We start from the raw sequence: 25,595 nt of genomic DNA on the forward strand, positions 1-25,595 counted from the left end.
TCATTTGCAGCGTGTGCCATGCATGGCAAATTGGCGACTCCGCATTCTTCCAAAGCCTTTGTCATGTTACGTGCATTATCACGTAGCCCATGTGTACTTTGTTCTTGGAGATTTTCCTAGTTTCAAACATGTTCTCAAATGCCATTGAAATGGCAGCATCGGTATGAGAACCAGCACATTCTTGAGCATGCAATACAGCGTTCCTCAGTACGAAATGTGCTGTCAGACTCTGCATGCTCATGGGGCTGACATCGCTGGTCCAAATGTCAGTCGTGAAGCTTATAGCAGTGACTCCCATAGCAAGTAGCTCAAGGATGTTCATTTCAACTATACTGTGTAACTCCTGTAGGGTAACATCTGAAAAATAGAGCCTACTTGGTAGTGTGTTCCCGGGGCTTGAGATACTCAACCAGTCAGCGAAAGCCAACATCATCCACGACAGAGAACAGTTGATTGTCAAAGGCAATGATTTTCATTATCTTGACGTTAATGGATTTCGCCTTTGAGGTGTCTCGCTGAATTTGTATTTTTCTTTCAAGTGACTGCTCGACTTTAACTTGTTTAGTTGTTGGACGTGAGCGCTTAGTTTTCTTCTGCTTTTGTTCTAAGTAGTTGCTGAACGTCTGGGGGTGATGCACTTTCAAATGAGTAATTAGATTTGTGGTATTGAAAGATTTCACTTTCTCCCCTCGGGAAATAATTAGCAGAATAACTTTGCATATGGCCTTTTTGTTATCTTCCTTTTGAAACTTAAATATATCCACACAGCAGACATTGTGGGCAAGGTTAGGAATGCTGTGTTTCGCACGTGCAGCGCTGTTTTTTTCGTGCCGTCAGTACGTCATCTACCTACGTTATACAGGTATGCACGTCAGCCTTGACATGGGTTTTGCACGTCGGCGTTAAACTACACATAGAGCCGATGTTGCCATTTTTAGCTAATATCAGCCTATTCCGTTATATCGTGCATCCCTAGAAATTAACATTACATTTTCTGGCAACAGCTCTGCTGGACATTCCTGCAGTCAGCATGCCAATTGCACACTCCCTCAACTTAAGACATATGTGGCATTGTGTGATGACAAAACTGCACATTTTAGCTTGGCCTTTGTCCCCAGCACAAGGTACACCTGATCATGCTGTTTAATCAGCTTCTTGATATGCCACAAATGTAAGGTGAATGGATTATCTTAGCCAAGGAGAAATGCTCACGAACAGGGATGTAAATACATTTGTGCACAAATTTTGAGAGAAATAAGCTTTTTGTGCATATGCAAAACCCTGGTTTTAGGGGCTAGAGGTCGTGTTTTGGACAGGGACAAGGTAGCCTTGTTCGGCCATCCTGATCTCTCTGGCTATTAAACTGTGTGCAGTGGTCAGGATGGTGTGTCAGGCCTAAAGCTTAAGGATGCTACATTAGGATTGATTTGTGATCTTCAGTGCTCCGCTCCGAGATTAACCAGTCTGTCCAGGGAGACCAACCGTTGAGGCTCCACCATCGCATTAACACATTGTAATGGCAAGAAGACCAATTGCACTTCCTTCAGAATCTCTGACACTTTAATTAACAGATTTAATTGGTTTTCTATGTAACCATCTCAGCTAACAGCAATGGCGATGTCCCTTTTGCTTTGGGGAAATAAAAAGTATCTGTCTCATAATGGTATAGTAGAGAAGGGCATCATAAGGCAATGCTGGGGGATCAGAGCAATCATGTTGTTAGGAGTTAGTTTACTGTCACCATAGTTGTATTCATGGAAAAGCCCACTTGCATGTCAACTATAGCCATTACGTACTACAATTTTTTAAATGTTTTATTTAATATTTTATTTAACTTGGCAAGTCAGTGGGTGATGGATTTGGTGCAATGCGAACACCAATCGTTCACTCGTAGCCTACCCCTCCTCATCCCCACGCACTCTGCCGGCTACATGGACAATAGAGGAGAGCAGCCTCCCACTCCCGGTTATTGGTAACAACAAAGGGGGCGGCCAGCAGGCAGCGTGACTCACTAGAATAGCGGTTCAGTTCACACACACACCCACACACACACCAACCGGAGTCATCTTTCGATCAAGTAGCATAGCCTAAACATAATCTGAAGAGGTAGAATTAATTGTTCTAAACCAAAAAGAGACGGGATAACGAGGAAGCTCCCGTTCAATTACGTCAAAGAGATTAGACTATTCTGATAACCTGCAGGTAGGCTGCTACGCGTGATTGGTGGTAGGGCTACTGTATTGGCGGCGCAGCGGGTTGTACGGATTGGCTGAGCGATGCAAGGTAGAATTGGGCGACACTCAGGAAGAAACTCTGTGATATCAGTCCGACTTCAGTCGGCACTAGACGGGGGGACGGTATTGCCTCACTGAGTCAGCACAAGGAGGTGAAAAACGGTGTCTCTAATCTAATCACTTCGGTCTTCCCTGGCGGCGACATGGCGAGGGAGAACGGAGAGTCGGGCGGGGATGGATCTTGGAAGAAGAATGTCGACGATATCAAGCATGTATTCGAGTTCAAAGAAGTCCTTGGAACGTGAGTCACGTGGTTTATCCTAATCAGTTCTAGAACCCTAGGGTGTTACACTTAACTTTTGTCGTCGACTCAGTTTACTTGACAGACAAGGCAGTGATACAATGTAACCGTAGCGGAAATGCAATTGTCCTCGTGTTCTGTTGCACATTAGATGAACCAGTCGGATTTCCACTGTTGTCAACGATGTATAGACAATATGGCTTGTGATAACCAATAGCCAGCCTACCTGCGATTATTTTTTTTACAAATGTTAATTATGCTTTTATGATTTCCTACAAATGTTTATGAAATCGAAAGTTACTTTCTGGATGCAACTATTCGACGCACGTGCGAAAACGGTAAATAATTGGTATATTCTATGGTGGCAGGTGTTTGACGGATAATCGGACACGACCGTATATAATACGACATCTAAATTTATCTCTCATAGAATAGAAGGTTATTTTGGTCCGAGATTAGTTCTGGTAGGTTATGGCGCTTGCCCAAGGTGGGGCCTCAGCTCAATGCACCTGGATTACAGAATAGATTCTCTTGAGGTTTTCTTTATTCATGTACATCAAATTGAGTCTATAAGCAGAAACAACGTTAATAACATTGAATATATGCAGAAGATTCTAATCTTGTCCTGGTGCTGATTTATGATCATGTCTATGCCGTATTTCATTTATGATAACACAAAAGCACAGGAGGTTAGTGGGACCTTAATTGGGGAGAACGGGAGACAACCCGTGTCCACTGTGCATCATTTATGCAGAGAATGCTCCCTTACCTGCTTCAACAAAGGCCCATGCAGGGAAGTTTATACCCGCATCGCCAAAAGGTTAGTGGACAGTGTTTAGGGCCTGGGCAAAGTCTTCATCTGCCTTGGGGAAACTGCTATGATGTTCCTTTATTTGCTCCACTAATCTACATTCACCAAATGAACATACCATGTTGGTCAATATTAAAGGTCGACCGATTATGATTTTTCAACGCCAATACCGATTATTGGAGGACCTAAAAAAGCCGATATCGGACAATTTTTATTTATTTGTAATAATGACAATTACAACAATACTGAATTAACACTTATTTTTAACTTAATATAATACATAAATAAAAATCCATTTCGCCTCAAATAAATGTTCAAAAATTAAATGTTCAATTTGGTTTAAATAATGCAAAAACAAAGTGTTGGAGCAATATGTGCCATGTAAAAAAGCTAACGTTTGACTTCCTTGCTTAGAACATATGAAATCGGCCCTAATTAATCAGCCATTCCGATTAATCGGTCGACCTCTAGTCAATATGTATGATGTACCCAGTGCTCATTTGGAATGTGCCATTCTGCCTTGCTGTCACATGTTTGGCTAGTGTGAGTTTTTAATGGGGTGGTTGAACCGTAATTACTTCAGTTGATGGGAAAATGACCACTGATACATCCTGACAATGTATGAGGTTACTGCTCGTGTGAGGAAGTTGTCTCAAACAGTTCTTAAAATGTCGATCAGAATAAGGGTATGGTTGTGTGGCGAAGATGCGCTATAGGCACGTCTCTCTCTCCACTTTTCCAACTCACTCCAATTCGTGCACACTATTTGTTTACTTGTGTCAATTGTTGGGTTATGGTCGTTTTGATCATTCATTAAATATAATACATTCCTAACATTTTCATTCTCCAAGTGGAAACATTTTTTGGAGAGCTCAAAACCGCGCAACAATTGAACTTTTGGTTAATTTAATTGCTTTTACCAGTTTACTGTCAATTTCTTCATAGTCTTTGTTTGGAGAGAGTGTGTCTGGTTTCTCCATGTTTAATGTTGTGTGACTGCACGCACTGTACATGCATACATATACCTGGCCTGCGTGCCAAGACTAGGTGTTGCCAAATGTATTTAAGTGTTTGGGGATGTTCTAGTTAGTTCACCTTTGGGTAACTCAAAGGAAGGTTGTATCTGTAGCTTATTGGTTAAGACCGGTTTTGCCTAATGAAAGGCTTTTTCTTTTGAATGCTGACATTCTTAAATCAGACCCTTGTATGCGTGTGTGTGTGTGCGTGTGTATGTATGCACACTACATGACCAAAAGTCATGCTCGTTGAACATCTCGTTCCAAAATCATGGGCATTAATATGAAGTTGGTCCCCCACCCCCTTGCTGCCGTAACAGCCTCCACTCTTCTGGGAAGGCTTTCCACTAGATGTTGGAACATTGCTGCAGGGACTTGCTTCCATTCAGCCACAAGATCATTAGTGAGGTCGGGCAATGATGTTGGGAGATTAGGCCTGGCTCGCTGTCGGCATGCCAATTCATCCCAAAGGTGTTCAATGGGGTTGAGGTCAGTGCTCTGTGCAGGCCAGTGAAGTTCTTCCACACCAATCTCGACAAACCATTCATTTCTATATAGACCTCGCTTTGGGCACAGGGCACTACGTACTTCAGCTGTCCTGTTCTGTGGCCTACCACTTCACAGCTGAGCCGTTGTTGCTCCTAGATGTTTCTCTTTCACAATAACAGCTCTTACAGTTGACTGGGGCAGCTGGAGCAGGGCAGAAATTTGGAGGAACTGACTTGTTGGAAAGGTGGCATCCTATGACTGTGCCACCTTGAAAGTCACTGAGCTTTTCAATAAGGCCATTCTACTGCCAATGTTTGTCTGTGGGGATTGCATGGCTGTGTGCTCGATTTCTATACCTCTGTCAGTAACGGGTGTGGCTGAAATGGCCAAATCCACTTATTTGAAGGGGTATAAAACATACTTTCAAATATGATGGTGACATTTAAACACCAGCTCTGTGTAAATAAATCCAACACTCATTTGCACATCTGCCTCCTGCTGAATCTTTTTTCTTCCGACTGCTAGAAGGACCCTGTTTTATGCTTATAGAGTGCAGTGGATATGGGCTACAGATTTCACGCCAACCTGTCACTTCAAAAGCACTCTGATCTCTGAGTCTCGGCATTTGAACTTCTATGTTTATTGTGGTATAGCTTGATGTAAGCAGAATCCAATGTCATTCGAATGTAAGCACCCTGAAAATGTTTGTCCCCTTTCCACTGCCCCCTTAGGCAATGTATCCTGGTGCCAGGTCTGGAGCAGACTACTGGAATTATTTGCATTTTGTTTGTCAGTAAAAAATTATTACCTGCCCCACATAGAGCAACTTTAGAACAGGCACAACTCGTGAGACTGCTCAGTGCGCAGGTCACTTTCCCCAGGCAATAAGTCAACCATTAATGTCAATCAATGCATGTAATGTTATCCTCTTCATCAGCAGTCATGAAAGCACTGCTATCACTTCATCTATCGTCTAAGTTACCTGGCGATTTTAAGATCACTCTGGGCGTATGTACCATTTTCATTATCACTTCAGATCTCTGGTGTTCAATTCCCCAGAATCTGTGTTCAGGATGTCGAAGATGAGTATGATGTGTCTCCTGTCTAACGCCCAGGAAGCTCTGATTTCAAACTCCCATTGGACAGCTTTTGCAAGCGTTATGTCAAAATACTTATTACTCACTAATTATGAAGTTTTGCTGAGCAACAATCTTCATTTACGTCCGTTATATACTTCTAAAAAAAAATGTCTAAATAAAAATGTGCAAGCAACTCTGGGGAAAAAAATGCCTATTTTGCTCCTCAATGTAAATCACTCATTACGGTCTCACAGGTCAGAGGTTTACAACAGCTCAAAACATTAGAGGTGCTGAAAAGGCTTTTATTTGGTTGCTTGTAAACAGTTTTATTTAGACCTCTTTTGGATGTAAGCGTTGGCCATAACCGGAGTAAATTAAGATAGTTTCTCAGCGAAACTCTATAATTGAGCAACAAACGTGTTGCAAACATGCTTGCAGAGCTGTCTAATGGTAGTTTGAATCGGAGCTTCCTGGGCATTAGAGGAGGCACGTCATACTCATTGTGGACATCTCGAATGTATAGCTACTGGGGCACTCCAAGAGATTATTTTATTAAAGCTAGATTGACCATTGAACTGGGAAACGAAACAGACACACAGATATGGGGAAGGGTTTCATCCCGTTAGTACTGTTTGTTGTACTTGGGACAAAAGTCCAGCTCACAGTTCTGTTATTCTCGCAACGTATTCTCTCATGCTTGAACTACTACACTTTTTTTCAGTGCAGACACATTCTAGCAGAGTTTATTTCTGCCCTACAGTTAGTGCCGCTCGACTTAAGCCCGCTCTGCTGTGGCTGCGTTATTATGATGCACACAGGGAGCATGTTAGTGCTCACTTTGAAGGGCATATTCCCCAAATGGAAGACTGGAGACATTGTCATTGTCAAGACATTGTCATCAATGGCCTGGGTGTTACAAGCATACTGTAGGTGTTACTTGTTGTTGGAGCCAAAGCACAGAGTGATAATCTAGCCACACTTTTTAATTCACAGGCAAAGATAAAACACCAGGTATAAAATCTAGGTGTTATTTGAGATTCTGAACTAAATTTCGATTCACACATTCGGAATGTGATCAAAGTAGCTTTTTACCACCTGAGGAACATTTCCACGGTGCGGCCGTTTCTCTCTCCAGCTGATACAGAGAGACTCATCCTTGCTTTTATATCAAGCAGGCTTGACTACTGTAATGCTCTCCTGTCTGGTCTACCCAAGAAAGACATTGGGCAACTGCAAAACATACAGAATGCTGCAGCACGGGCACTGACTGAGGCCAGGCGGAGAACACATTTCACTGGTTTTAGAATTCATTTTAAGATTATTGTATTGGTTTTTAAATCAATCCACGATTGTGCACCCCAACACATGTCAGACATGTTTTTAAGCTATGTACCCAGTAGGTCCCTCAGGTCCTCTGGCCTTTTAACTTTCCCAACGTCTAGGACCAAGAGGCAGGGAGAGGCAGCTATTAGTTATTATGCCCTCAGCTTCTGGAATAACCTGCCGTTCTTTTTGTTTTATCTTTTTGTCTTTTTGTGTATTACATATTTCAGCTTTTATTTACATTTTTTTACTGTAAAGCAAATTGCTTTGCATTTCGTGTCTGAAATGTGCTGTATAAATAAAGCTTGATTTGGTTCGGCTAACTAGTTGTTTTTTTTGTGTGTTTTGAACGTGAAGTGAAAATCTGTCAACATGATTGATAGAGGTTGAATTGATAAGCTGTGTATTATAGGAAACGAGACTTTGAAGTCCTTTGACCTTCAGATGTTTTTTTTCTTCTATTTAATTCCTCCAATGTAAGCAGCAACACATGCATCAGCACTCCTTCTTTTGGGGAGAATGTCATTTGATCGGGTATTGTAGGAAGCCTGTGTCGGAGAAGGGAATTCTCGGGGGCTGTTTTTGGCCAGCCCTCGGAGAACGGTGTCAAGCTGGAAAGGTAGGCCACTCTTAACTTGGACAATATGGGGATCAGGATTGGGGTCAATTCCATTTTGATTCAGTCAATTCAGGAAATAAATGGAATCCCTTCATCACGACATATCCTATTTGTTGTTGAGAGTCTAAGATCATTCTCAATATGCTACATCTCTTAGGCTAAGTCACATTCGGTCTGCACACTTTTTGGCTTAGCCCAGGGCTAAGAAAGAACATGCAGCGTGAAAGCCCTTAATGTCCTCTAATGGCCTCCCCCCTAAACCCATATGGATCTGTGTTCGACCCTGTCCTCCTGAGGTACAGGCTGTGCCTCTCATTACCATCAGGGAGGAGAGGAGCTCAATGTTCCCATCAGCCTCTTGATTTGAACACATGGCTTTAGTGTGATTGTAACCCCTGACTTGGGTCACACCAAGAGACCTTACGTAATTCACTCCATTCCATTCAACTATTTCCTTGCAGGCTCCCGTTGTATTCAAGATCGTAACGGCAGAAGGTTTCAATGCCCTCATCTCTTCTTTTATTGTTACCTGTGAGTGTCATCATGAGTTTAGGGACCAATATTCATAGTCAGTTAGGATAGCTAAGGCTAGCTTTGCTTTTTCAAACAGAAATGTGCATCTTTGTAGCACTGATTCCAAAAAGTTTTGGCACACTAACGTCTATGGAGAATAATACCACCTCCCAGCTGCCCACTGCACTGAAGCTAGGGAACTCTGTCACCACCGATTAAATCTACGATAATCGAGAATTTCAATAAGCATTTTTCTACGGCTGGCCATGCGTTCCACCTGGCTGCCCCCGATCTGAAAGAGCTGCAAAATCTGGATCCCTACAAATCAACTGGGCTAGTCGATCTGGACCCTCTCTACAATTATCCGCCAAAATTGTTGCGAACCCTATTGCTAGCCTGTTCAACCTCTTTCATATCGTCTGAGATCCCTAAAGATTGGAAAGCTGCCGCGGTGATCCCCCTCTTCAAAGACACACTAGACCCAAACTGTTAGACCTATATCCATCCTGCCCTGCCTCTCTAAAGTCTTCTAAAGCCAAGTTAACAAACAGATCACCGACCATTTCAAATCCCACCGTACCTTCTCCACTATGCAATCTGGTTTCCGAGCTGGTCATGGGTGCACCTCAGCCACGCTCAAGGTCCAAAACGATATCATAACCGCAATCGATAAAAGATAGTACTGTGCAGCCGTCTTCATCGACCTGGCCAAGGCTTTCGACTCTGTCAATCACCGGATTATTATCGGCAGACTCAATAGCCTTGGTTTCTCAAATGACTGCCTCGCCTGGTTCGCCGATAGAGTTCAGTGTGTCAAATCGGAGGGCCTGTTGTCAGGACCTCTGGCAGTCTCTATGGGGGTGCCACAGGGTTCAATTCTCGGGCCGACTCTTTTCTCTGTGTATATCAATGATGTCACTCTTGCTGCTGGTGATTCTCTGATCCACCTCTACGCAGACGACACCATTCTGTATAAATCTGGCCCTTCTTTGGACACTGTGTTAACTAACCTCCAAACGAGCTTCAATGCCATACAACACTCCTTCCGTGGCCTGCGGCAGCTTTTAAATGCTAGTAAAACTAAATGCATGCTCTTCAACTGATTGCTACCCGCACCCGCCCGCTTGATTAGCATCACTACTCTGGACGGTTCTGACTTAGAATATGTGAACAACTACAATTACCTTGGTGTCTGGTTAGACTGTAAACTCTCCTTCCAGACTCACATTAAGCATCTCCAATCCAAAATTAAATCTAGAATCGGCTTCCTATTTCACACCAAAGCCTCCTTCACTCATGCTGCAAACATACCCTTGTAAAACTGACTATCCTACCGATCCTTGACTTCAGCGATGTCATTTACAAAATAGACCCCAACACTCTACTCAGACTACATCCAATTTGCTGTCACAGTGCCATCCGTTTTATCACCACAGCCTCATGTACTACCCACCACTGCGACCTGTATGGTCTCGTTGGCTGGCCCTCGCTACATATTCGTCGCCAAACCCACTGGCTCTAAGTCATCTATAAGTCTTTGCTAGGTAAAGCCCCGCCTTATCTCAGCTCACTGTTCACCATAGCAACACCCACCTGTAGCACGCTCTCCAGCAGGTATATTTCACTGGGCATCCCCAAAGCCAACACTTCCATTGGCCGACTTTCCTTCCATTTTTTTCTGCTGCCAATGACTGGAACAAATTGCAAAAATCTCTGAAGCTGGAGTCTTAAATCTCCCTCTAACTTTAAGCATCAGCTGTCAGAGCAGCTTACCGATCACTGTACCTGTACACAGTCAATCTGTAAGTAGCACACCCAACTACCTCATCCCCATATTATTACTTACCCTCTTGCTCTTTTGCCCCCCAGTATCTCTACTTGTACATCATCATCTGCACATATCACTCCAGTATTAATGCTAAATTGTAATTATTTCGCCTCTATGACCTATTTATTGCATTTACCTCCCTACTCTTCCACATTTGCACACACTGTATATAGATTTTAATATTTTTATTTTGTTATTGACTGTACGTTTTGTTTGTGTAACTCTGTTGTTTTTGTCGCATTGCTTTGCTTTATCTTGGCCAGGTCGCAGTTGTGAATGAGAACATGTTCTCAACTGGCCTACCTGGTTAAATAAAGGTGAAAAAAAACGAGTCACTGTCTAAACAGTCTGTAGGTTGAAAACCAGTCATCTCTACATAACAGCCCACCATGCCAGGGGCGGCTGGTAGCCTAGTGGTTAGAGTGTTGGGCCAGTAACCGAAAGTGCCTACTTAAAGGTTCAAATGAAAACAAAAGAAATGAATTAAAAATGCCTCTGGCTGTCTGCCCACCAATGTCTTCAGTAGCTCGGTCGTGCTCAGTTTTGTTCTATTGAAAACCTTTTTTTCTAACACACACACACACACACACTGTCCCATGTCAGCACAGCAGAGGCTCTGGTTGGGGCTCCTGCTGTGTTGTGTATAAGCAGAGACAGCAGGTGTGTGTAGTGTGTTGTATTCAGTGAGCTTGCTGCCTGCTGAGCTGCTGTCACAGGCTGACAGCAGGCGGTTCACTCGGGGTGAGCCAACCCTGGCAGGTTTAGCACACACATACACACAGCGCTGTCTTTTCTCCTCCCGACCCCTTGTTCAGCGCTCAGCCTCAACGCTTTGCTTGGGGATTAAGAATAGACTGATATAGGAAGGAGGTGACAGGGACAGAGAGATGTAGATTATCTCTTCTCCTCCTCTTCCTTCCCTTCCTCTACTTTGGGCTTTCCCATCAGTGTCCAATAGGGATCATCCCTTCTCACTCATTCACTTTAGGTCTCCCTGACTGAATAACCTTCAACCCCTTCCCCCGACCCTCGAATTTACCCACTAGCCCATAGACACATTTACTTCAGAACGGATTGGATTGGTTATTAGGTATAAGCAATATGGCAGAAATTCCAACTAGCCTATCAGAGGTAAATGTGGAACTAGCACTATATTAGCACAAGAACACATTTTTAACTGACTTGCCTAGTTAAATTGAAACAGTATTGCCCAAATTGGTCACCATTGAAAACATCAATGCTCAGTCACATTGATTTGGGTCACGCCAAGAGACCTTACGTAATTCACTCCGTTCCATTGTCCTGGCGGGGAAATTCATTGTGCTTCCGGGGGCACGTAAGACACACAATTTAGTATACAGTTAAGAAGTAATATGTGTCACAGTCATATACAGTGGGGCAAAAAAGTATTTAGTCAGCCACCAATTGTGCAAGTTCTCCCACTTAAAAACATGAGAGGCCTGTAATTTTCATCATAGGTACACTTCAATTATGACAGACAAAATGAGAAAAAAAATATCCAAAATAATCACATTGTAGGATTTCTCATGAATTTATTTGCAAAATATGGTGGAAAATAAGTATTTGGTCACCTACAAACAAGCAAGATTTCTGGCTCTCACAGACCTGTAACTTCTTCTTTAAGGGGCTCCTCTGTCCTCCACTCGTTACCTGTATTAATGGCACCTGTTTGAACTTGTTATCCGTATAAAAGACACCTGTCCACAACCTCAAACAGTCACACTCCAAACTCCACTATGGCCAAGACCAAAGAGCTGTCAAAGGACACCAGAAACAAAATTGTAGACCTGCACCAGGCTGGGAAGACTTAATCTGCAATAGGTAAGCAGCTTGGTTTGAAGAAATCAACTGTGGGAGCAATTATTAGGAAATGGAATACATACAAGACCACTGATAATCTCCCTCGATCTGGGGCTCCACGCAAGATCTCACCCCGTGGGGTCAAAATGATCACAAGAACGGTGAGCAAAAATCCCAGAACCACACGGGGGGACCTAGTGAATGACCTGCAGAGAGCTGGGACCAAAGTAACAAAGCCTACCATCAGTAACACACTACGCCGCCAGGGACTCATCCTGCAGTGCCAGACGTGTCCCCCTGCTTAAGCCAGTACATGTCCAGGCCCGTCTGAAGTTTGCTAGAGAGCATTTGGATGATCCAGAAGAAGATTGGGAGAATGTCATATGGTCAGATGAAACCAAAATAGAACTTTTTGGTAAAAACTCAACTCGTCGTGTTTGGAGGACAAAGAATGCTGAGTTGCATCCAAAGAACACCATACCTACTGTGAAGCATGGGGGTGGAAACATCATGCTTTTGGGCTGTTTTTCTGCAAAGGGACCAGGACGACTGATCCGTGTAAAGGAAAGAATGAATGGGGCCATGTATCGTGAGATTTTGAGTGAAAACCTCCTTCCATCAGCAAGGGCATTGAAGATGAAACGTGGCTGGGTCTTTCAGCATGACAATGATCCCAAACACACCGCTCGGGCAATGAAGGAGTGGCTTCGTAAGAAGCATTTCAAGGTCCTGGAGTGGCCTAGGCAGTCTCCAGATCTCAACCCCATAGAAAATCTTTGGAGGGAGTTGAAAGTCTGTGTTGCCCAGCAACAGCCCCAAAACATCACTGCTCTAGAGGAGATCTGCATGGAGGAATGGGCCAAAATACCAGCAACAGTGTGTGAAAACCTTGTGAAGACTTACAGAAAACATTTGACCTCTGTCATTGCCAACAAAGGGTATATAACAAAGTATTGAGAAAAACCTTTGTTATTGACCAAATACTTATTTTCCACCATAATTTGCAAATAAATTCATTAAAAATCCTACAATGTGATTTTCAGGATTTTTTTTCTTCTCATTTTGTCTGTCATAGTTGAAGTGTACCTAATGAGGAAAATTACAGGCCTCTCTCATCTTTTATGTGGGAGAACTGGCACAATTGGTGGCTGACTAAATACTTTTTTGCCCCACTGTAAGTACAGTGGAACCTGTCGTATAGTATTCATGGAGTGGGCGATCGTAACGGCAGAAGGTTACGATGCCCTCATCTGTTCTTTTTATTGTTACCTGTGAATGTCGTCATAATGATTCACTGTCTGAACAGTCGATAGGTTGAAAACCAGTCATCTCTACATAACAGCTCACCATGCCTCTGCCAGTCTGCCCACCTACATCTGCTGTAGCTCGGTCGTGCTCAGTTTTGTTCTGTAAAACTTTCTTCCACACCCACACACACACATTCCCATGCCAACACAGCAGAGGCCCTGGTTGGGGCTCCTGCTGTGTTGTGTATAAGCAGAGACAGCAGGTGTGCGGTGTGGTGTATTCAGTCAGCTAGCTGCCTGCTGAGCTGGTGTCGTGGTCGGGTCACTCAGGGTGAGTCAGCCCTTGCAGCTATAGCACCCACACACACAGCACGGTCTTCTCTCCTCCTCTTCCCAATCCCTCATTCAGCCTAGACCCTTTGCTTGGGAATTAAGAATAGACTTATCAAAGGAGTGCGGGACAGGAAGAGACCCAGATTCTCTTCTCTTACCCCTCTTCCTTCCCCTCCTTCATTTCAGGCTTCCCTAGAAATTCCAACTAGCCTACCAGAGGGAAATGTGGAACTACCACCATATTGCACATACCTATTCAAACCTTTAAGAATCGAGGTGAAGTCCTTATGGTTAATAGGGCTGCTTCTGGATGAGGCCATAGTCTTTTCCTTGTTACCCTTCAGCAATGCATAGCTATGAGAGGGAGAATCTGCTATTGATCCACGGACCCTGACATCTACTTTCTAATATTGTTCCTTTACTACAGCTCAATTGAATGTTTGGCAGGCAGGTGTAATCCATTTTGTTTCCCAATACAAACAGAAGGATAGATGAGCTTAGATTTGGATTACAATAGAATAAAAGTTGTGTTAAACAAACATCTGATGTGTGCTCTTTGAATGAAAAATATATATATATATATATATATCTCACACTGAACAAAAATAAGTGCAACATATAAAGTGTTGGTCCCATGTTTCATGAGCTGAAATTAAAGATCCCAGAAATGTTCCAATGCACAAAAAGCTTCTCTCAAATGTGCACGAATTTGTTTACATCCCCGTCAGTGAGAATTTCTACTTTGCCAATATAATTAGTCCTCCTGACAGGTGTGGAATATCAAGAAGCTGATTAAATGACAGGATCATTACACATGTGCACCTTGTGCTGGGGACAAAAGGCCACCCCATAAATGTGCAGTTTTGTCACACAACACAATGCTATAGATGTCTCAATTTTGGTGGAGTGTTGAATTGGCATGCTGACTACAGGAATGCCCACCAGAGCTGTTGCCAGATAATTTAATGTTTATTTCTCTACCATAAGCTGCCTCCAACGTCGTTTTAGAGAATTTGTCAGTACGTCCAACCGGCCTCACAAACGCAGACCACGTGTATCCACGCCAGCCCAGGACCTCCACATCTGGCTTCTTCACCTGCAGGATCGTCTGAGACCAGCCACCCGGACAGCTGATGAAACTGTGGGTTTGCTCGTCATCGTCACCAGGGTCTTAACCTGACTGCAGTAACCAACTTCAGTGGGCAAATGCTCACCTTTGATGGTCACTGGCATTCTGGGGAAGTGTGCTCATGGATAGAATTCCAGGTATTCCAAATTGTATTTGTCACATGCGCCAAATGCTTAGCCCTGAACCAACCATGCTTTAAGAAGTTAAGAAAAAAACAAGTTAAGTGAAAAATAAAGTAATAAATAATTTAACAGCAGCAGTAAAATAACAAGCGAGGCTATATACAGGGGGTACCGGTACAGAGTCTATGTGCGAGGGAACCGGTTAGTTGAGGTAATTAAGGTAATATGTACATGTAGGTAGAGTTAAAGTGACTGCATAGATTATAAACAGAGTAGCAGCAGTGAAGAAAGAGGGGTCTGGGTAGCCCTTTGATTAGCTGTTCAGGAGTATTATGGCTCAGGGGTTGAAGCTGTTAAGAAGCTTTTTGGACCTCGACTTGGTGCTCCGGTACCGCTTGCCATGTGGTAGCAGAGAGAACAGTCTATGACTAGGGTGGCTGGAGTTTTAGGGCCTTCCTCTGACGCTGCCTGATACAGAGGTCCTGGATGGCAGGACGCTTCGCCCCAGTGATGTTCTGGGCCTTATGCACTACCCTCTGTAGTGCCTTGTGGTCGGAGGCCGAGAAGTTGCCATACCAGGCGGTGATGCAACCGTCAGGATGCTCTCGATGGTGCAGCTGTAGAACCTTTTGAGGATCTGAGGACCCATGCCAAATCTTTTCAGTCTACTTGTTACATGCGATATGCTTTGTGGATGGTTTTATGATGAAACAAAGGTGTGGTTGAATTTATTATGCCGCTATGTCTTATTGTCTCTAACCTTAGGCCTATAAATCACAGTGGCAAAATATATGAATTAGCAGGTTATAGAACAAATGAACACATAGGTTGTAATAATAGAACACAGGTTGTAATAATAGAACACAGGTTGTAATAATAGAACACAGGTTGTAATAATAGAACACAGGTTGTAAAAAGAACACAGGTTGTAATAAGAACACAGGTTGTAATAAGAACACAGGTTGTAATAAGAACACAGGTTGTAATAAGAACACAGGTTGTAATAAGAACACAGGTTGTAATAAGAACACAGGTTGTAATAAGAACACAGGTTGTAATAAGAACACAGGTTGTTATAGAACACAGGTTGTTATAATAGAACACAGGTTGTAATAAGAACACAGGTTGTAATAAGAACACAGGTTGTAATAAGAACACATATGTTGTAATAATAGAACACACAGGTTGTTATAGAACACATGGGTTGTTATAGAACACATGGGTTGTAATAAGAACGAATAGGTTGTAATAAGAACACATGGGTTGTTATAGAACACACAGGTTGTAATAAGGCTTTTGTTCTGTCTTGGCTTCCCCAGGAATTTTTACCCACGCACAGATCCTGTCGACATCAGTCAGTCAGATCCACTGCTGCCTGGCCGGCATCTCGCTCTCGCTCGCACTCAATGATGGTGCTCTCAATGATGATGTCAGAGATGCATTTAGTACCAGAAACAAACAAATACTTCTACAGTGCCTCCCGCTTTTACTTATCACATCTGTGCAGGACAATTAGATCACCATAACCATATTCACTGTAACTGGCCTGCTCTGTAGCGTTAAGACCACTTTAAAGGGTTTTCTCTTATTACCTTCCTTTACCCAGTACTTATGTAGTGTAGCTAGTCTCCTTTCAGGCAGGCACTGAGGGATTGTGGAGTAAAGTGTGTGTGTGTGTGTGTGTGTGTGTGTGTGTGTGTGTGTACACAGTCGGTCCTCAAACGAGTGGCTGGCTCTTGGGGGAGAGGGGATTGAGTTGAGCTGCAGCTAGGAAATTGGTATGATGATGGGGACCCTTTAGATGTGGCTGTGGCTGTTGTAAGTGTACGTGTGTCCGTATGTGGGTGCAGAAGTGTCTCTGCCTCATGCATTCATTGAATCCCTGATTACTTGAATCTGGTCCTGTATTCATAGGACTTATTCACCTGATCCTAGATCAGCACTCCTGCTCTGAGAAGCTTTATAACGACGCCCAGACGTGATAGTAGTACAGGATATAGTAAGGGGAGCTGGCTCGGGTTTGGGTCTGGAAACACGGGTCTAGATAATAGTAGGGATTTAACGATTCAGGTCCGCGGCCCCCGATCCAAATGTAGCATGCATTGGTCAGAAAATGTATTAAAGTTACGATACACAGATTCACAAATGTTTTGCTCCTATTTCTTTGTTTCTACCTTCCAAAAAATATAATTTTTTTGTACAACTGATGTGTTCTCTCGTTCATGGTCAAACTAAGAATATAACTGTCTTGACAGTCATACCCAACAACCTAGGGAATATCAGTAACCTAGTCAAACTGTGGACTGTGCCAGCTTCGCGTGCAGACCAATGTGTGGTAGGTGGCCTGTTCCTGATCTTGCTCATCTGAGCAACACGTTCAGCATTCAAATGCTAAAATAGTTTGTGTGATATTAGGCAGCATTAGTTCACAACCTAAAGTGCCTTCAGAAAGTATTCACACCCCATTATTAAAAATAAAAAGCTGGAATGTCTTGAGTCAAGTTATTCAATCCCTTTTGTTATGGCAAGCCTAAATAAGTTCAGGATGAAACATTTGCTTAAGTCACATATGTTGCATGCATAATAACATAATAGTGTTTAACATGATTTTTGAATGACTACCTATAAACCCCACAGGTACAATTATCTGTAAGGTCCTTCAGTTGAGCAGGGGATTTAAGACACTGATGCAACTACAAAGACAAGGGAGGTTTTTCAATGCCTCGCAAAAAAAAGAGCACCTATTGGTAGATGGGTAAAGACAAAAAAAGAGCACCTATTGGTAGATGGGTAAAGACAAAAAAAAGAGCACCTATTGGTAGATGGGTAAAGACAAAAAAAAGAGCACCTATTGGTAGATGGGTAAAGACAAAAAAGAGCACCTATTGGTAGATGGGTAAAGACAAAAAAAAAGAGCACCTATTGGTAGATGGGTAAAGACAAAAAAAGAGCACCTATTGGTAGATGGGTAAAGACAAAAAAAGAGCACCTATTGGTAGATGGGTAAAGACAAAAAAAAAAGAGCACCTATTGGTAGATGGGTAAAGACAAAAAAAGAGCACCTATTGGTAGATGGGTAAAGACAAAAAAAAGAGCACCTATTGGTAGATGGGTAAAGACAAAAAAAAAAAGAGCACCTATTGGTAGATGGGTAAAGACAAAAAAAGAGCACCTATTGGTAGATGGGTAAAGACAAAAAAAGAGCACCTATTGGTAGATGGGTAAAGACAAAAAAAAGAGCACCTATTGGTAGATGGGTAAAGACAAAAAAAAGAGCACCTATTGGTAGATGGGTAAAGACAAAAAAAAGAGCACCTATTGGTAGATGGGTAAAGACAAAAAAAAGAGCACCTATTGGTAGATGGGTAAAGACAAAAAGAGCACCTATTGGTAGATGGGTAAAGACAAAAAAAAGCAGACATTTAATATCCCTTTGAGCATGATGAATTTATAATTACACTATGGATGGTGTATCAATACACTCTCAGGGATTTCACCATGAGGTCAATGGGGACTTTAAAACACTTAAAGATTAATGGCTGTGATGGCAGAAAACAACTGAGGGTGGATCAACAACATTGTAGTTACTCCACAATACTAACCTAAATGACAGAGTGGCTGCATGATGTTATGGCTATGCTTGTCATCGGCAAGGACTCGTTTTTTAAAGATGAAAATAAATGGAAAAGAGCTGAGCACAGGCAAAGCCCCAGAGGAAAAACCTGGTTCATCAGTCTGCTTTCCAACAGACACTGGAAGACAAATTCACCTTTCAGCAGGACAATAATCTAAAATACAACGACAAATATACTGTACACTGTACAACATTTAATGTTCCTGAGTGGCCTAGTTACACACAGCTGTAAACCCTGCCAAGGGGGATTCTAACACATATTGATTCAGAGGTGTGAATACTTACGTAAATTAGATTTCTGTATTTCATATTCAGTAAATTTGCAAACATTTCTAAAAATCTGTTTTTACTTTGTCATTATGGGATATTGTGTGTAGATAGGCAAGGAAGAATATCTATTTAATCCATTTTGAATTCACGCTGTAACACAATATTATATGGAATAAGTCAAGGGGTATGAATACTTTCTGAAGGCACTGTATGTAATTTGCTAAGTTATTCGTATCTATGGGCTGCTGAAAATTGTTTTACCGGAATAAAAGTAAGCTACCAGAAACAACTCTCATTTGGCTATACTTGCTGAACAGTGTTTACAATTGATTTTATTTCGATTGTTAAGATTCACCATCAGTTTTGGTAGTTTTGCTTTAAACAGTCAATATTGTTATTTTTAGATATACAGGGTAAATTTGATACATTTATCATGCGGAATCACTTTTATGAGGCGCACTGGTTGGCCAATGTGGGAGAAGAAAATATGCTCATAATTCTTTCAAACGGTCAAAACCATTTCATTTTGAGGGGTGAAATCCAAACTTGTGCTACATATTCATTGGCTATGTCATACCTAATTCGTAAACATTGATACATGACTAGCTCATACACTTAATCTTGCAAAAATGATAAGTTTTATTAGTGGGTGATGGTGATTTCTAAACATGATGGTGATTTTCAAATAGGCTACATTGCAGCCCCCCATCTGATATTGTAGATGCTTAGTCTCCCTTACGGCTCAGATCAGGTACCTGCATAATACATACACATCATTTACAGTACATTCGGAAAGTATTCATACCCCTTGACTTTCCACATTTGTGACCGACCGTCTCGATTCCGTCTTGAGGCAAAATATCCAATGTTTTTTTTACGAGTAAAGACTCAGCTAGAAAATGGTATATCATACACTACAATTGAGGAACAAAAGTAATTCTGCTTTGAAAGTTGATAAACCTGTAATCTCACTTTTGAGAAAATGGCCCTTAAGTGTTTTGGTACACCTACTGGAGAGTTCTTCTTTTCTACACCCATTCAGCATCATTCACACCCTCTTACGCTTTAACCCCACCAATCTCTTTAAGGATTCACATGTGAGGCTATGTACTAAGCAACCAAAGATTTCGAGACCTAAAGTCTGGTGTATATACTACGGGTGTGTTCGTGAATTTAATCTGGAGTGCCAGAGTGTGTTCTGGGTGTTCATAAACTCAGAGCGTTAGTCAGATTTGTATTTCGTGAATTCCGAGTGTTTCGCTCTCAGAGCGTTCATAGAGCACACTTGACGGTCTGGCCGAGGTGTAGCGTTAATCTGAGCGTTCTGACCTAACAGCAGCAGTCAAGCTAACTGGCTAACGTTGGCTAGCTTGCTAGCTTCTTCCAGACACAAATGAGAGAACAGCTCAATCTGACCATTTTACCCGCCCTAGCAGAGCTGGTTAGGCTGTTTTTGTGTTAACCAAAGCGTTGCTGACTGCAACTGTGCTGCTGGCAAATTTAATTACGCTTTTTTGCCAACGTTTACTGACACCGGCCATATTCAACAGGTGTTGAGCGTTTGTAAATTTGTCAGTTATTCTGCTCTCTGGCCCACTCAGACGAGTGCTCTGAAATCGGAATAGATAACCAAAGTGAATTTACCAGCTACGTCTAGCAACAATTGTCGCAGTGACAACATAAACATTCTATTGAAATAGTTACTTGCATAGTGGAGTCTTTTGTTAAGACATGTAGCTAGCTAGCTAAACAATGAAGCATCATCCCAACTCGTTACTACCCTGCATGAATCTGCAGGTAGCTAACCAACCAGGTTCAATGTAATCTAGATAACATTAGGCTATAACGAGCAATTCAAATGGACCTGAGATACAAATAATATTACTACACAGATCATACACTTAACGTTAGCTAGCTATCCAGCCAGCCAGCCAACGTTAACTAGCTAGCTAACAGTAAACTTCAACTTGAAATTAGAACGACTTTCTGACAAAATTAGAAATGTCTATCTGAATGTAGCTAGCTAGACTCTCTTACCGTACACATGGATGGACGCTTCTCCCTCTGTCACGGATACCATGCTTGCTCTTAGTTTAAAGATGTAATCCGGAGACAGGTGTTTTATACAACACCAGCCTTCTGTGTGTACTCTTTTCTACTCCGCTGCATATTTGCTATCAAACGGCAGAGTTTTTATCTCCTTAGCTATCACACTCTAATTCCACTGATTTCAAAACTAGGTCCTCCAGAAAGTGGAGAGCAACACTTATGCAGTTCTACTACTTCATATATTTTTAAAAAGCTATATAAAGGATTACATACACATACTGACCAGCTTATTACAGACAGAAGCATGCTACATGGCAGACCGATCCGAATTAATCTCTTGGCATGTCCTGCCCACTCTTTATCTCAGCCAATCATGGCTAGCTGTCTTTTTTCCCGTGGCTAATCCAACAAGGTTCGTAATTTAGTTATTGTATTATCAAAACAGTAACAGTCGGACACTTACATGGAATTTCAGGCTTAGCTGCAATCTTTAGAATAGATTTTGGCGAGTTACAGTCTCTTTCTTGTCCGCTCTCTCGCCCCCCTCTCTCTCACCCCCCTCTTTGTCGCCCCCCTCTCTCTTTCTCTCCCTCTCTCTCACTCCCTCCCTCTCTCTCTCTCCCTCCCTCTCTCGCCCTCACTCTCTCGCCCGCCCTCCCTCCCCTGCCCGCCCTCTCCCTCCCTCTCTCTCGCCCTCACTCTCTCCTCCCTCCCTCGCCTGCCCTCTCTCTCCCCTCCCTCTCTCTCGCTCACCCTCCCTCTCTCTCCCCTGCCCTCTCTCGCCTGCTCGCCCACCCTCCCTCTCTCTTGCCCGCCCTCCCTCCCTCCCTCTCTCTCGCCCACCCTCCCTCTCTCTCGCCCACCCTCCCCCTCTCTCGCCCGCCCGCCCTTCCTCCCTCTCGCCCACCTTCCCTCCCTCTCGCCCGCCTTCCCTCTCGCCCTCCCTCCCTCTCGCCCTCCCTCCCTCTCGCCCTCGCTCCCCTCTCGCCCTCCCTCCCTCTCGCCCTCGCTCTCCTTCTCGCCCTCCCTCTCTCTCGCCCGCCCCGCCCTCCCTCCCTCCCTCCCTCCCTCTCCCCCACCTTCCCTCCCTCTCGCCCGCCTTCCCTCTTGCCCTCCCTCCCTCGCCTGCCCTCTCTCTTGCCCGCCCTCCCTCTCTCTCGCCTGCCCTCACTCTCGCCCGCCCTCCATCCCGACCGCCCGACCGCCAGCCCTCTCTCTCTCTCTCTCTCTCTCTCGCCTCAGCCGAACTAACCTCCAGGAAAGAAAGATTAGAATGATTATTTCTCCCATTTAATCAAGAGTCTGGCGAGCCGAGCACAGAGCTTACATTCCAGGAAAGCAACCCCAGGCCCTAGCCAGTGCTCATAACAACAACATGCAGGCCTAACGTCCCGTGTTGATGCAGTAGCAGACACTGGACAGAAGTTGTTAGTAATCATCAGTATGAGAGAATGTTATATTATTAACAGGAATAATAGAGGCAACATTTTCCAAAACAGAATTTGCTGTACAGTATGTATAATGCCTGTTTTAAAGTGATCATAACCTGATTCACGTCGTATATTGACACGCCTATGAAAGCCTATGCCACATTGCCAGTCTTAAGATGAGATGGTGCCTTTTGCTTGTCTTGGTGAATGTTGGCATAACACTGTCTACAGTGTTGGCTTCAATTCTATTTCAATTCATGAGAGCTCATAACAGCATGTAGGCCAACATGTAGGTGTCACTGGTTGCCCCAGGCGCATTTAAAAAAAAAATACATTTTTGAAAAGGAGATGAGTATCTAGCAATGTTCAAATCATAATACATTCTCTGCTCTTGTTCTTGTGACGCACGTGCAGTACTGTCCAAGGGAATTATTATTTTTTTAACCTTTTATTTAACTAGGCAAGTCAGTTAAGAATTTTTCTCTCCATGTCCCTGGATTTCAACTGCTCTCTGGACATTCATACCTGGATCTCACAGCTAGCTAGCTGCTATCTGTGTGACTATCGGCTTTCGTCAATTCCGGAGCAAACATCAATTATTCCGGAGCTAGCCAGCTCTGTCAATCACTCCTGAGTTCCATCAATCACTCCTGGGCTGCAGTCACCTATCCGGACCCGTTTTACTGCCTACGCGGAGCCCCACCGGGCCTTCACAACTGGACTGCCGACGTTATCTACCCGAAGGAGATCCGGCTGGCTCCTTCGTAAACTTACCTCCCCCTCTCCCCCTGCCCTCTCTCGCCTGCTGTCTTACCCTCCTATCTCTTGCCAATCGGACAATTTATTTATTTTTATTATTATTATGTTTTCCCTTCTTGGCCCTATAAATATCTCTCTTCCTCCCTTGCCCACCTTCCCTCCCTTTGTTGCCTTCCCTTTGCCCTCCCTCCCTCTACCCCGCCTTCCCCACTAATCTCCCTTAGGAGCCTGAACAGCCCATCTGCGGCCTGCTAACCGTTAGCTGTCTTACCGGCTGCCCCCTGAATAGACAATCGGACAATTTATTTATTTTTATTATTATTAAGTTTTCTTCTTGGGCCTCTATAAATATATCTATTGTTTTTATTTTTGTTGTTGTTGTGTGATTTGGCTTAATCCACTGTACCACACGGAACCCCACTAATCTACTGATCCAAACCTAAGAGGTGGCTAACAACAGACCTCCATCCTATGCTAGCTTGCTACCTGGCCTGGCTAGCTGTTTCTAGTGACCCCCAACCAACCTCTCCACTCACTGGACCCTTTTGATCACTCGACTAAGCATGCCTCTCCTTAATGTCAATATGTCTTGTCCATTGCTGTTCTGGTTAGTGTTTATTGGCTTATTTCACTGTAGAGCCTCTAGTCCTGCTCACTATACCTTATCAACCTATTAGTTCCACCACCCACACATGCAATGACATCTCCTGGTTTCAATGATGTTTCTAGAGACAATGTTCCTCTAGCGATGTAGAGGTGAATCCAGGCCCTGCAGTGCCTAGCTCCACTCCTATTCCCCAGGCGCTCTCTTTTGACGACTTCTGTAACCGTAATAGCCTTGGTTTCATGCATGTTAATCATTAGAAGCCTCCTCCCTAAGTTTGTTCTATTCACTGCTTTAGCACACTCTGCCAACCCGGATGTTCTAGCTGTGTCTGAATCCTGGCTTAGGAAGACCACCAAAAATTCAGAAATTTTAATTCCAAACTTCAACATTTTCAGACAAGATAGAACTGCCAAAGGGGGTGGTGTTGCAATCTACTGCAAAGATAGCCTGCAGAGTTCTGTCCTACTATCCAGGTCTGTACCCAAACAATTTGAACTTCTACTTTTAAAAATCCACCTCTCTAAAAACAAGTCTCTCACCGTTGCCGCCTGCTATAGACCACCCTCTGCCCCCAGCTGTGCTCTGGACACCATATGTGAACTGATTGCCCCCCATCTATCTTCAGAGCTCGTGCTGCTAGGCGACCTAAACTGGAACATGCTTAACACCCCAGCCATCCTACAATCTAAACTTGATGCCCTCAATCTCACACAAATTATCAATGAACCTACCAGGGTACCTCCCCAAAGCCTTAAACACGGGCACCCTCATAGATATCATCCTAACCAACTTCCCCTCTAAATACACCTCTGCTGTCTTCAACCAAGATCTCAGCGATCACTGCCTCATTGCCTGCATCCGCAATGGGTCAGCGGTCAAACGACCTCCACTCATCACTGTAAAACGCTCCCTGAAACACTTCAGCGAGCAGGCCTTTCTAATCGACCTGGCCGGGGTATCCTGGAAGGATATTGATCTCATCAGTAGAGGATGCCTGGATATTTTTTTTAAATGCCTTCCTAACCATCTTAAATAAACATGCCCCATTCAAGAAATTTAGAACCAGGAACAGATATAGCCCTTGGTTCTCCCCAGACCTGACTGCCCTTAACCAACACAAAAACATCCTATGGCTTTCTGCATTAGCATCGAACAGCCCCCGTGATATGCAGCTGTTCAGGGAAGCTAGAAACCATTATACACAGGCAGTTAGAAAAGCCAAGGCTAGCTTTTTCAAGCAGAAATTTGCTTCCTGCAACACTAACTCAAAAAAGTTCTGGGACACTGTAAAGTCCATGGAGAATAAGAACACCTCCTCCCAGCTGTCCACTGCACTGAAGATAGGAAACACTGTCACCACTGATAAATCCACCATAATTGAGAATTTCAATAAGCATTTTTCTACGGCTGGCCATGCTTTCCACCTGGCTACTCCTACCCCGGTCAACAGCACTGCACCCCCAACAGCAACTCGCCCAAGCCTTCCCCATTTCTCCTTCTCCCAAATCCATTCAGCTGATGTTCTGAAAGAGCTGCAAAATCTGGACCCCTACAAATCAGCCGGGCTAGACAATCTGGACCCTTTCTTTCTAAAAAATTATCTGCCGAAATTGTTGCCACCCCTATTACTAGCCTGTTCAACCTCTCTTTCGTGTCGTCTGAGATTCCCAAAGATTGGAAAGCAGCTGCGGTCATCCCCCTCTTCAAAGGGGGGGACACTCTTGACCCAAACTGCTACAGACCTATATCTATCCTACCATGCCTTTCTAAGGTCTTCGAAAGCCAAGTCAACAAACAGATTACCGACCATTTCGAATCTCACCATACCTTCTCTGCTATGCAATCTGGTTTCAGAGCTGGTCATGGGTGCACCTCAGCCACGCTCAAGGTCCTAAACGATATCTTAACCGCCATCGATAAGAAACATTACTGTGCAGCCGTATTCATTGATCTGGCCAAGGCTTTCGACTCTGTCAATTAC

At 43.5% G+C, this 25,595-nt stretch overlaps 1 protein-coding gene across 3 annotated transcripts in view; it reads left to right on the top strand.

The window, feature by feature from the left end:
• The first annotated feature begins 1,995 nt into the window (after window positions 1-1,995).
• The window catches only part of LOC112252710 (calcium/calmodulin-dependent protein kinase type 1D), a 50,065-nt gene continuing 26,465 nt past the window's right edge, over window positions 1,996-25,595 (top strand). The window contains exon 1 of one of the 3 annotated variants that reach the window (XM_024424206.2): window positions 1,996-2,535. In XM_024424206.2, the coding sequence (XP_024279974.1) occupies window positions 2,438-2,535 (98 nt within the window). In that variant the 5' untranslated portion in view covers window positions 1,996-2,437. Of the gene's footprint in view, window positions 2,536-2,642; window positions 2,874-25,595 lie in introns of those variants that run through there. The other 2 variants (XM_024424204.2, XM_024424205.2) reach the window with 2 other exon arrangements.

Source organism: Oncorhynchus tshawytscha, linkage group LG06 (genome assembly GCF_018296145.1).
Source record: "Oncorhynchus tshawytscha isolate Ot180627B linkage group LG06, Otsh_v2.0, whole genome shotgun sequence".
NCBI classification, from domain to species: domain Eukaryota; kingdom Metazoa; phylum Chordata; class Actinopteri; order Salmoniformes; family Salmonidae; genus Oncorhynchus; species Oncorhynchus tshawytscha.